The sequence below is a fragment of the Patagioenas fasciata genome, chromosome 9, assembly GCF_037038585.1.
Source record: "Patagioenas fasciata isolate bPatFas1 chromosome 9, bPatFas1.hap1, whole genome shotgun sequence".
Taxonomy (NCBI): domain Eukaryota; kingdom Metazoa; phylum Chordata; class Aves; order Columbiformes; family Columbidae; genus Patagioenas; species Patagioenas fasciata.
The window spans coordinates 3,955,176-3,966,402 of record NC_092528.1 but is presented as its reverse complement, the minus strand read 5'-3'; the positions used below and the strand labels follow the sequence as shown (position 1 = coordinate 3,966,402).

Genomic DNA, 11,227 nt, shown 5'->3' with positions numbered 1-11,227 from the left:
CCTGTCCCCCTAAAGCCTGACCCCTAAACCCTGCTCCCCAAAACCCTGCTACCCCCAATCTTGCACCCCCCAACTCTGCACCCCCAGATCCTGCTGCTCCAAACCCTGTACCCCCAAATCCTCCAGCCCCACGTACCGATCTCCCAAACCCTGCACCCCACAACCCTGCACCCCACAACCCCTTCACCCCCAAATCCTGCACCCCCAGCCCTACCCAATAAAATTTCCACCCCCAAATCCTGCCCTACCAAGCCCTCCACCCCAAACCCCTGCACCCCAAGATCCTGCTCTCCTATACCCTGCACCCCCATATCCTCCTTCCCCAAACCCTGCACCCCAAAACACTGCACTCCAAACCACTGCACCCCTAAATCCTGCAACCCCAAATCCTGGCCCCTAAACCCGGCACCCCAAACTCCTGCACCCAAATATCCTACTGCCCTAAACCCTGAACCCTCAAATCCTGCACCCCTGGAACCTGCAACCCCAGACTCTGCAGCCACAAATCAGGCCCCGCAAAATCCTGCTCCCCCAAATCCTGCACCACCTAATCCTCCAACCCCCTAACACAACCCCCTAAACCCTTCTCCCCAGGGTCCATTGTGACACCCTGGGGATCCCCCTTGTCCCCAGGGCCCATTGTGACACCATGGGGGACCCCCTTCTCACTGAGGACCCATTGTGACATCATGGGGACCTTCCCTTGTCCTCAGGGCCCATTGTGACATCCTGGGGACTCCCCTTTGTCCCCAGGGCCCATTGTGGCACCATGGGGACCCCCTTTGTCCCCAAGGCAAATTGTGACATCCCAGGACCCCCCTTTGTCCCCAGGGCCCATTGTGACAGGGTGGAGATCCCCCTTGTCCCCAGGCCTGTTGTGATGTCCCAGGACTCCCCACTGTCCCCAGGGCCCATTGTGACACCTTGGGGACCCCCCTTGTCCTAAGGGCCCATTGTGACATCCTGGGGACCCCCTTGTCCCCAGGGCCCATAGTGAAGTCCCAGGACCCCCTTTGTCCCCAGGGCCCATTGTGACATCCTGGGGACCCCCTTGTCCCCAGGACCCATTGTGACATCTTGGGGACCCCCCTTGTCCCCAGGGCCCATTGTGAAGTCCTGTAGTGGCAGAGCCCCCCCCGCCCCAGGGGGTTGTCGCCAGCCTGGCTGAGAGGTGAAGCCAGAGACAAAAGAGACTAAAGGAGCACCATTAGAAGGTAATAATGAGTGAGCAATCGCCGGACACATGTGTGCAGAGCGCGTGGACAGCACATGCAGCCTATCATGTTATTGTATAACACGAGTTACAACCAATCACGTTGTTGTAAGGCGCGTGGACAGGGCAGCTTTGCTATAAAGCTAGCCCGGTCCAACAATAAAGCGAACTCTGTGAACATCATATTGGTGTGTCAGGTTCCGTGGCTCGCATGGATAAAACAACACTTTGGTGACCCCGACGTGATACTTCGTATCGAAGCAAGATCGCCGGAAGTGAAGACGCGAGGACGCCACCTGGGGGCGACACCAGCCCAGCGCTCAATCATAGCGGAAAGTAGGCCTACGAAGAAGCAGGTGGCATGGGAAACACGGCATCCGTGGAAGAAAAAATAATAGTGAGAAGTATTCTGCAGCTGGCTGCAAGAACAGGAAGAATTTTGGAAAAAGACGCGGTGGAGCGCCTTTTACTATTCGCCCAGCGTAAGGGCTGTGTTCGTTCGACGGACGAATTTTTTTCTCCCGGTACATGGGAGGACATAGGGACCGAACTATGGGAAGCGGTTACAAGGGGGAGCCGCGAGGCTTGCGATCTCGCCGGACCCTGGCGGGAGGTCAGGCAGCTAATGCGGGAAGTCTCAGAGGAGCCGGAGCTGTGTGCCGTCCCCTCGGAGCCGCCCGCCGCGAGCTGCCCACCCTCCGAGAACTCCGAAGAATCAACACCGCTGGTATGTCCCATATCAGATCTGGAGTTCTGGGGCGGAGAGCAAATTATACCCTCTGCGCCCGTTGAGCCATTGCCTGGCTCCGACAACGAATGGCAGCAACCGGCAAGTTTCAACAAGCCAGGACAAGTTAATCCAGCCGACGTGCCTTTGCCGGAGGACCCGATGGAACACCAGGACGGAGCACCGCAGAATCGCCCTGACTTCCAGGAGGAGAGCCACGTGCAGAGCCTGAAGGACTTACTGAGACGGCAGGAGAGCCAGATGCAAGAAGTTCTAGAAGCTATGAAACGACTAGATGGCGGTAACAGTAAAACTTCGCGGTTAATAGCATATAAAAAGGCGTCAGATGCAATTAAGGACGGGCTGGAGGCAATTGGCAGGGAATGTGAAAAACGGGGAAAACAGGAAAGGGAGGGGGCGGAATTAGACCTCACTCCGGAGGAGCTCCGTATCAAAAGGGAGCGAATACAAAAATGGGCTAGACAATGTGTTGAAGATGGGATGTGGTCTGTAAGAGAAGCAGATGAATATTTGAGAGCGCGATATGGAAAAGCGCTGGAGACTGGGTTAGTAGATCGATTTGCAAATATGCGTCGACTTACTGATCCACAGGGAAACACAAGGGAATTGTATAGCAGTGATAATAATGATAATTTGGGTGCTGCTGCTGTGCATCAGGGTAGAGATATTCCTCGAGATCATTCTTATAATGCAGGGCAACGTTGGCAAGGGATAATCAGAGATGCAACTATTGAAGGGATCATGTTACCTGGTAGTATTACAGCAGTGCCAGTGCACATAGATAATAGAGGACAAAGGCAGTGGTCGCCTTTTGATTGGAAAACGGTTAAGCAGTTGCAAAGTGCAGTTATGCAATATGGTATGGATAATAAGCATGTGATGCAGCTAATCAATTCATTTTTCAAGGGGCAAGTACTAACTCAAACAGATATTAGGGCATTGATGGAGTTATTGCTTCCTCCAACGGGGTATTTGCTGTTCTTGGACAAGTGGCAGGGGAAAGTGGAATTGGCAGTATTAGAAAATGTTCGTTTACCAGCTGATGATCCGTTGCAGTTAGCTAGCATGGACCAGTTATTGGGTCGTGGGCAATATGCGGATGGTGCTACTCACGCAGCACTTCATCCAAGGATTTTGCAGCAAACGCAAGGGCTTGCCTTGGCGGCAGTGAAAGAATTGCCAAATAGAGGTAACCCTGTGCCACCCTATTCTACAATAGAGTGGGATCCTGGGGAATCATATATGACATTTGTGGATCGTTTAAAAGAAGTGATAGATGCCTCTCCTAACGTGACTCCAGAGGCAAAAGCTGCTGTGGGGAAAGATTTGGCTATGATGAATGCAAACACCCAATGCCAACAGATATTAGCCGGTTTAGGAAAAACTGCTTCTTTAGCAGAGATGGTGGAAGCTTGCACACGGGTACCAATTATGCAACAGGAGATAGAAAAAGCAAAAATACATGCTCAAGCCCACGCTGCAGCCTTGGCTGCAGCACTTAAGCCTGCAATGAAAGGCCGAAGCCCTTCTTCTTGTGGCCTAGCATGTTTTACTTGTGGACAGACAGGACATATTAAAAGAAACTGCCCTCAATATGCTCAGCAGCATTGCAAAAATGGCATAACTCTCCAGTTAATCTGGTAACAGATTCTCTTTATGTTGTGGGAATTGTACAAAGAATACATAGAGCACTTTTGCAGCGAGTTTCCAATTCCTTATTGTTTGAAGCATTGTTAGATTTGTGGAACGTATTAGATTATAGGACAGCACCAGTATTTATCATGCATATAAAAAGCCATACTAACATACCAGGTGGTCTAGTAGAGGGAAACAGCACCATAGACAAACTTGTGGCAGTAGCAGATATATCCTCTTTTGAACAAGCCAGACAAGCTCACGAATTCTTTCATCAATCCTCAGCAGCACTCCGAAAGCAGTTTACAATTACAAAGGAACAAGCTCGAGCCATTATTGCAGCTTGTCCTGATTGTGCCCGCATAGTCCCTCTCCAACAAAAGGGAGTAAATCCTCGGGGCTTGCAGCCAGGTCAGTTATGGCAAACTGATATTACTGAATTTGCACCATTTGGCAGACAAAAGTACATTCATGTCTCCATAGATACCTGTTCAGGACTGCTGTGGGCTACAGCCTTGACCTCAGCAAATGCAAAGGCAGTAAAACGTCATTTACTACAAGCTTTTGCTGTCATGGGTGTCCCTACACAAATCAAAACAGATAATGGTCCTGCATACCACTCTGACAGACTTGCAGCCTTCCTCACCCAGTGGAAGGTACAACACCTGTTTGGAATCCCTTATAATTCTACTGGCCAAGCAATTATTGAGCGTGCACACCGTACATTAAAAAATCTTTTGTCTGTTCTGAAAAAACAAGGGGGAATTGGTGTGAGCCCAGAAGAGGTATTGATGAAGGCATTGTATGTGCTGAACTGGCTTAATCCTAAAAGTGAAACTGAAATGGAACCGGTTGTTATGCACCATATCAAAAATGTCAAAGATTTTTCCGAAAATGTGCCTAAGGTTAGTGTGTTTAATCCGACAACACAACAATGGGAAGGTCCTATGTCACTAATATCCTGGGGATGGGGATATGCCTGTGTTTCTACAGGTAACCACAAAAATTCATGGATCCCAGCAAAGTGGGTGAGACCTTGGCTAGCTAACAGAGAAGAAACCGATTGCAGTGATGACAACCCTTAACCTCAGACATGTTATCGCTTTAAGCAACGAATGTAGCCAATGTTGAGAATAACGTTTTGTAAAACAGAGCAGCAATTAATCTTCTGTTATTGGACATGTTCACAGTTATGAAGAGTTTGATTGCATGTGTTGTTTGAACTTAAAAGTTAAAAAGATAGAAGATTTGCAGAACAAGAAAATAACAGAAGATATTGGGTTTTTTGGGGTGAATGCCTTGTTTGGTTAAAAGGAATATTGAAAACAGGTTTGTTCTTGTTAATTGTAATTGTATTAGCCTTAATGTTCTTACCCTGTATTTCACACTGTATTTAAAGCATGATACGGCGTATTGTTAATATTAAATAAAAGAGGGGGAGATGTAGTGGCAGAGCCCCCCCCGCCCCAGGGGGTTGTCGCCAGCCTGGCTGAGAGGTGAAGCCAGAGACAAAAGAAACTAAAGGAGCACCATTAGAAGGTAATAATGAGTGAGCAATCGCCGGACACATGCGTGCAGAGCGCGTGGACAGCACATGCAGCCTATCATGTTATTGTATAACACGAGTTACAACCAATCACGTTGTTGTAAGGCGCGTGGACAGGGCAGCTTTGCTATAAAGCTAGCCCGGTCCGACAATAAAGCGAACTCTGTGAACATCATATTGGTGTGTCAGGTTCCGTGGCTCGCATGGATAAAACAACAAAGTCCCAGGACCCCCTTTGTCCCCAGGGCCCATTGTGACATCCTGGGGACCCCCCTTGTCACTGGGGGCCCATTGTAACACTATGTGGAACCCCCTTGTCCCCAGAGCCCATTGTGACATCCTGGGGACCCCCTTTTTCCCCAGGACCCATTGTGGCACCATTGGGACCCCCTTTGTCACTGGGGCGCATTGTGACGTCCTGGGGACCCCCTTTGTCCCCAGGGCCCATTGTGACGTCCCCGGACCCCCCATTGTCCCCAGAGCCCATTGTGACATCCTGGGGACCCCCATTGTCCACAGGGCCCATTGTGACATTCAGGGGACAGCCTTTGTCTCTAGGGCCCATTGTGACACCGTCGGGACCCCCGTTGTCCCCAGGGCCCATTGTGACATCCCAGGACCCCCCATTGTCTCCAGGGCCCATTGTGACATACTGGGGACTCCCCTTTGTCCCCAGAGCCCATTGTGACACCGTGGGGACCACCTTTGTCCCCAGGGCCCATTGTGGCATCTAAGGACCCCCCAATTGTGCCCAGGGTTCATTGTAACATATCAGGACGTCCCATTGTCCCCAGGGCCCATTGTGACGTCCCAGGACCCCCCGTCATCCCCAGGGCCCATTGTGTCATCCTGGGGACCTCCTTTGTCCCCAGAGCCCATTGTGACATCCTGGGGAACCCATTGTCCCCAGGGCCCATTGTGACGTCCCAGGACCCCCCTTTGTCCCCAGGGTCCATTGTGAAATCCTGGGGACCCGTCTTTGTCCCCACGGCCCACTGTGAGATCCTGGGGACCCCCTTGTTCCCAGGGCCCATTTTGAAACCGTGGGTATCCCCCTTGTCCCCAGGGCCCATTGTGACATCCTGAGGACCCCCTTTGTCCCCAGGGCCCATTGTGACACCGTGGGGACCCCCTTTGTCCCCAGGGCCCATTGTGACAACTTGGGGACCCCCTTTGTCCCCAGGGCCCATTGTGACATCCCAGGACCCCCTTTGTCCCCAGCCCCATTGTGACATCCAAGGGCCCCCCCTTTGACCCTAGGGACCATTGTGACATTCCAGGACCCCCCATTGTCCCCAGAGCCCATTGTGATATCCAGGGCACCATCCTTGATCCGCAGGGCCCATTGTGACGTCCCAGGACGCCCCTTTGTCCCCAGGGCCCATTGTGACATCCCAGGACCCCACTTTATACTGAAGGCCCATTGTGACATCCTGGGGACCCCCATTGTCCCCAGGGCCCATTGTGACGTTCAGGGGACAGCCTTTGTCCCAAGGGCCCATTGTGACACTGTCGGGACCCCTGTTGTCCCCAGAGCCCATTGTGACATCCTGGAAACCCCCTTTGTGCCCAGGGCACATTGTGACCTCCCAGGACCCCACTTTGTCCCCAGGGCCCATTGTGACATCCTCGGGACTCCCCTGGTCCCCAGAGCCCATTGTGACATCCTGGGGAGCCCCCTCTGTCCCCAGAACCGATTGTGACATCCCAGGACCCCCCATTGTCCCCAGGGCCCATTGTGACATCCTGGGGACTCCCCTCTGTCCCCTGGGCCCATTGTGACACCGTGGGGACCCCCTTTGTCCCCAGGGCCCATTGTGAACATTTAGGGACCTCCCAGTTGTGCCCAGGGCTCATTGTGACATCCCAAGACCCCCCATTGTCCCCAGGGCCCATTGTGACGTCCCAGGACCCCCCGTCATCCCCAGGGCCCATTGTGACATCCTGGGGACCCCCTTGTCCCCAGTGCCTATTGTGAAATCCTGGGCACCACCCTTGTCCCCATGGCCCATTGTGAAATCCTTGGGACCTCCTTTGTCCCCAGGGCCCATTGTGACGTCCCAGGACCCCCCTTGTCCCCATGGCCCATTGTGACATCCAGGGGACCCTCTTTGTCCCCAGGGCCCATTGTGACGTCCCAGGACCCCCCTTTGTCCCCAGGGTCCATTGTGACATCCTGGGGACCCTCTTTGTCCCCAGGGCCCATTGTGACAGGGTGGGGACTCCCTTTGTCCCCAGGGGCTATTGCGACGTCCCAGGATCCCCCTTTGTCCCCAGGGCCCATTGTGACGTCCCCGGACCCCCCATTGTCCCCAGAGCCCATTGTGACATCCTGGGGACCCCCATTGTCCACAGGGCCCATTGTGACATTCAGGGGACAGCCTTTGTCCCTAGGGCCCATTGTGACACCGTCGGGACCCCCGTTGTCCCCAGGGCCCATTGTGACATCCCAGGACCCCCCATTGTCTCCAGGGCCCATTGTGACATACTGGGGACTCCCCTTTGTCCCCAGAGCCCATTGTGACACCGTGGGGACCACCTTTGTCCCCAGGGCCCATTGTGGCATCTAAGGACCCCCCAATTGTGCCCAGGGTTCATTGTAACATATCAGGACGTCCCATTGTCCCCAGGGCCCATTGTGACGTCCCAGGACCCCCCGTCATCCCCAGGGCCCATTGTGTCATCCTGGGGACCTCCTTTGTCCCCAGAGCCCATTGTGACATCCTGGGGAACCCATTGTCCCCAGGGCCCATTGTGACGTCCCAGGACCCCCCTTTGTCCCCAGGGTCCATTGTGAAATCCTGGGGACCCGTCTTTGTCCCCACGGCCCACTGTGAGATCCTGGGGACCCCCTTGTTCCCAGGGCCCATTTTGAAACCGTGGGTATCCCCCTTGTCCCCAGGGCCCATTGTGACATCCTGAGGACCCCCTTTGTCCCCAGGGCCCATTGTGACACCGTGGGGACCCCCTTTGTCCCCAGGGCCCATTGTGACAACTTGGGGACCCCCTTTGTCCCCAGGGCCCATTGTGACATCCCAGGACCCCCTTTGTCCCCAGCCCCATTGTGACATCCAAGGGCCCCCCCTTTGACCCTAGGGACCATTGTGACATTCCAGGACCCCCCATTGTCCCCAGAGCCCATTGTGATATCCAGGGCACCATCCTTGATCCGCAGGGCCCATTGTGACGTCCCAGGACGCCCCTTTGTCCCCAGGGCCCATTGTGACATCCCAGGACCCCACTTTATACTGAAGGCCCATTGTGACATCCTGGGGACCCCCATTGTCCCCAGGGCCCATTGTGACGTTCAGGGGACAGCCTTTGTCCCAAGGGCCCATTGTGACACTGTTGGGACCCCTGTTGTCCCCAGAGCCCATTGTGACATCCTGGAAACCCCCTTTGTGCCCAGGGCACATTGTGACCTCCCAGGACCCCACTTTGTCCCCATGGCCCATTGTGACATCCTCGGGACTCCCCTGGTCCCCAGAGCCCGTTGTGACATCCTGGGGAGCCCCCTCTGTCCCCAGAACCGATTGTGACATCCCAGGACCCCCCATTGTCCCCAGGGCCCATTGTGACATCCTGGGGACTCCCCTCTGTCCCCTGGGCCCATTGTGACACCGTGGGGACCCCCTTTGTCCCCAGGGCCCATTGTGACATTTAGGGACCTCCCAGTTGTGCCCAGGGCTCATTGTGACATCCCAAGACCCCCCATTGTCCCCAGGGCCCATTGTGCCGTCCTGGGGACCCCACTTTGTTCCCAGGACCCATTGTGATGTCCACAATGGCCCCGTTGTCCCAAGGGGTCATTGTGACATCCTGGGGACCTCCTTTGTCCCCAGGGCCCATTGTGACGTCCCAGGACCCTCCATTTTTCCAAGAGCCCATTGTGACATCCTGGCGACCCCGCTTTTTCCTCAGGGCCCATTGTGGCACCATGGGGAGCCCCTCTGTCTCCAGGGCCCATTGTGACATTTAGGGGACTCCTCTTTGTCCCCAGGGCCCATTGTGACATCCCAGGATCCCCCAATTGTCCCCAGGGCCCATTGTGACATCCTCGGGACCCCCCTTTGTCCCCAGGGCCCATTGTGACATCCTGGGGACCCTCTTTGTCCCCAGGGCCCATTGTGACAGGGTGGGGACTTTCTTTGTCCCCAGGGGCCATTGTGACGTCCCAGGATCCCCCTTTGTCCCCAGGGCCCATTGTGACATCTCAGGACACCCCAATTGTTTCCAGGGCCCATTGTGACATCCTGGGGACTGCCCAGTTGTCCCCAGGGCCCATTGTGTCATCCTGGGTACCCCTTTTATCCCCGGGGCCCATTGTGACATCCTGGGGACTCCCCTTGTCACTGGGGACCCATTGTATACACCATGGGGACCCCCATTGTCCCCAGGGCCCATTGTGACATCCTGGGGACCCCCCTTGTCACTGGTGACCCATTGTGACACCATGGGGACCACCCCTTTCTCCCCAGTGCCCATTGTGACATTCTGGGGACCCCTTTGTCCCCAGAGCCCATTGTGACATCCTGGTGAGCCCCCTTTGTCCCCAGGGCCCATTGTGACATCGCAGCACCCCCCTTTGTCACCAGGGCCCATTGTGATGTCCCAGGACCCCTCTTTGTCCCCAGGGCCCATTGTGACATCCCCGGACCCCCCATTGTCCCCAGAGCCCATTGTGACATCCTTGGAACCCCCATTGTCCCCAGGGCCCATTGTGACATTCAGGGGACAGCCTTTTTCCCAAGGGCCCATTGTGACACCATCGGGACCCCCGTTGTCCCCAGGGCCAATTGTGACACCATGGGGAGCCTCCTCGTCACTGCGGACCCATTGTGACACCATGGGGACCTGCCCTTGTCCTCAGGGCCCATTGTGACATCCTGGGAACCCTCTTGTCCCCAGGGCCCATAGTTGCACCCTGGGGACCCCCTCTTTATTCCCAGTGCCCATTGTGACATCCCAGGACCCCCCTATGTCCCCAGGGCCCATTGTGACACCATGGGGACACCCCGTTGACTCCAGGGCCCATTGTCACATCCCAGGACCCCCCAATTGTCCCCAGGGCCCATTGTGACATCCTGGGGACCCGTCCTTGTCCGCAGGGCCCATTGTGAAGTCCCAGGACCCCCTTTGTCCCCAGGGCCGACTGTGACACCGTGGGTACCCTGCTTGTCCCCAGGGCTCATTGTGACATTTCTGGACCCCCCACTGTCTCCAGGGCCCATTGTGAACATCCTGGGGACCCCCATTGTCCCCAGGGCCCATTGTGAACATCCTGGGGACCCCCCGTTGGTCCAGGTCCCATTGTGACATCCCAGGACCCCCCTTTGTCCCCAGGGCCCATTTTGGCACCATAGGGATGCCCTTTGTCACTGGGGCCCATTGTGACATCTCAGGACCCCACTTGTCACTGGGGACCCATTGTGACACCATAGGGACCCCCGTTTGTCCCCAGGGCTCATTGTGACATCCCAGGACCTCCCATTGTCCCCAGGGCCCATTGTGACATCATGGGGACCGCCTTGTCCCTCTGGCCCGTTGTGGCACCGTGGGGACCACCTTTGTCCCCAGGGCCCATTGTGACACCATGGGGACCCCTTTTGTCACTGTGGCCCAATGTGACATCCCAGGACCCCACTTTGTACCCAAGGCCCATTGTGACACCGTGGGGACCCCCCTTGTCCCCAGAGCCCATTGTGACATCCTGGGGACCCCCGTTGTCTCCAGGGCCCACCATGGCACCATGGGGACCACCCTTGTCACTGGGACCCATTGTAACACTATGGGGACCCCCCCTTGTCCCCAGAGCCCATTGTGACATCCTGGGGTCCCCCTTGTTCCCCAGGGCCCACTGTGATGTCCCAGGACCCCCCCTTGTCCCCAGAGCCCATTGTGACATCCTGGGGACCCCCGTTGTCTCCAGGGCCCACCGTGGCACCGTGGGGACCACCCTTGTCACTGGGACCCATTGTAACACTATGGGGACCCCCCCTTGTCCCCAGAGCCCATTGTGACATCCTGGGGACCCCCTTGTTCCCCAGGGCCCACTGTGATGTCCCAGGACCCCCCCTTGTCCCCA

The 11,227-nt window shown here is 55.7% G+C and overlaps 1 protein-coding gene across 1 annotated transcript; it reads left to right on the top strand.

Moving 5' to 3' along the window:
* Nucleotides 1–1,440: 1,440 nt before the first annotated feature.
* LOC139828590 (uncharacterized) lies at nt 1,441–4,747 on the top strand. The gene is made up of 2 exons (XM_071812306.1): nt 1,441–2,241; nt 4,590–4,747. Exons 1-2 carry the CDS (start codon nt 1,575–1,577, stop codon nt 4,679–4,681), a joined length of 759 nt encoding a protein of 252 aa, XP_071668407.1. The 5' UTR covers nt 1,441–1,574; the 3' UTR covers nt 4,682–4,747.
* Nucleotides 4,748–11,227: the final 6,480 nt, after the last annotated feature.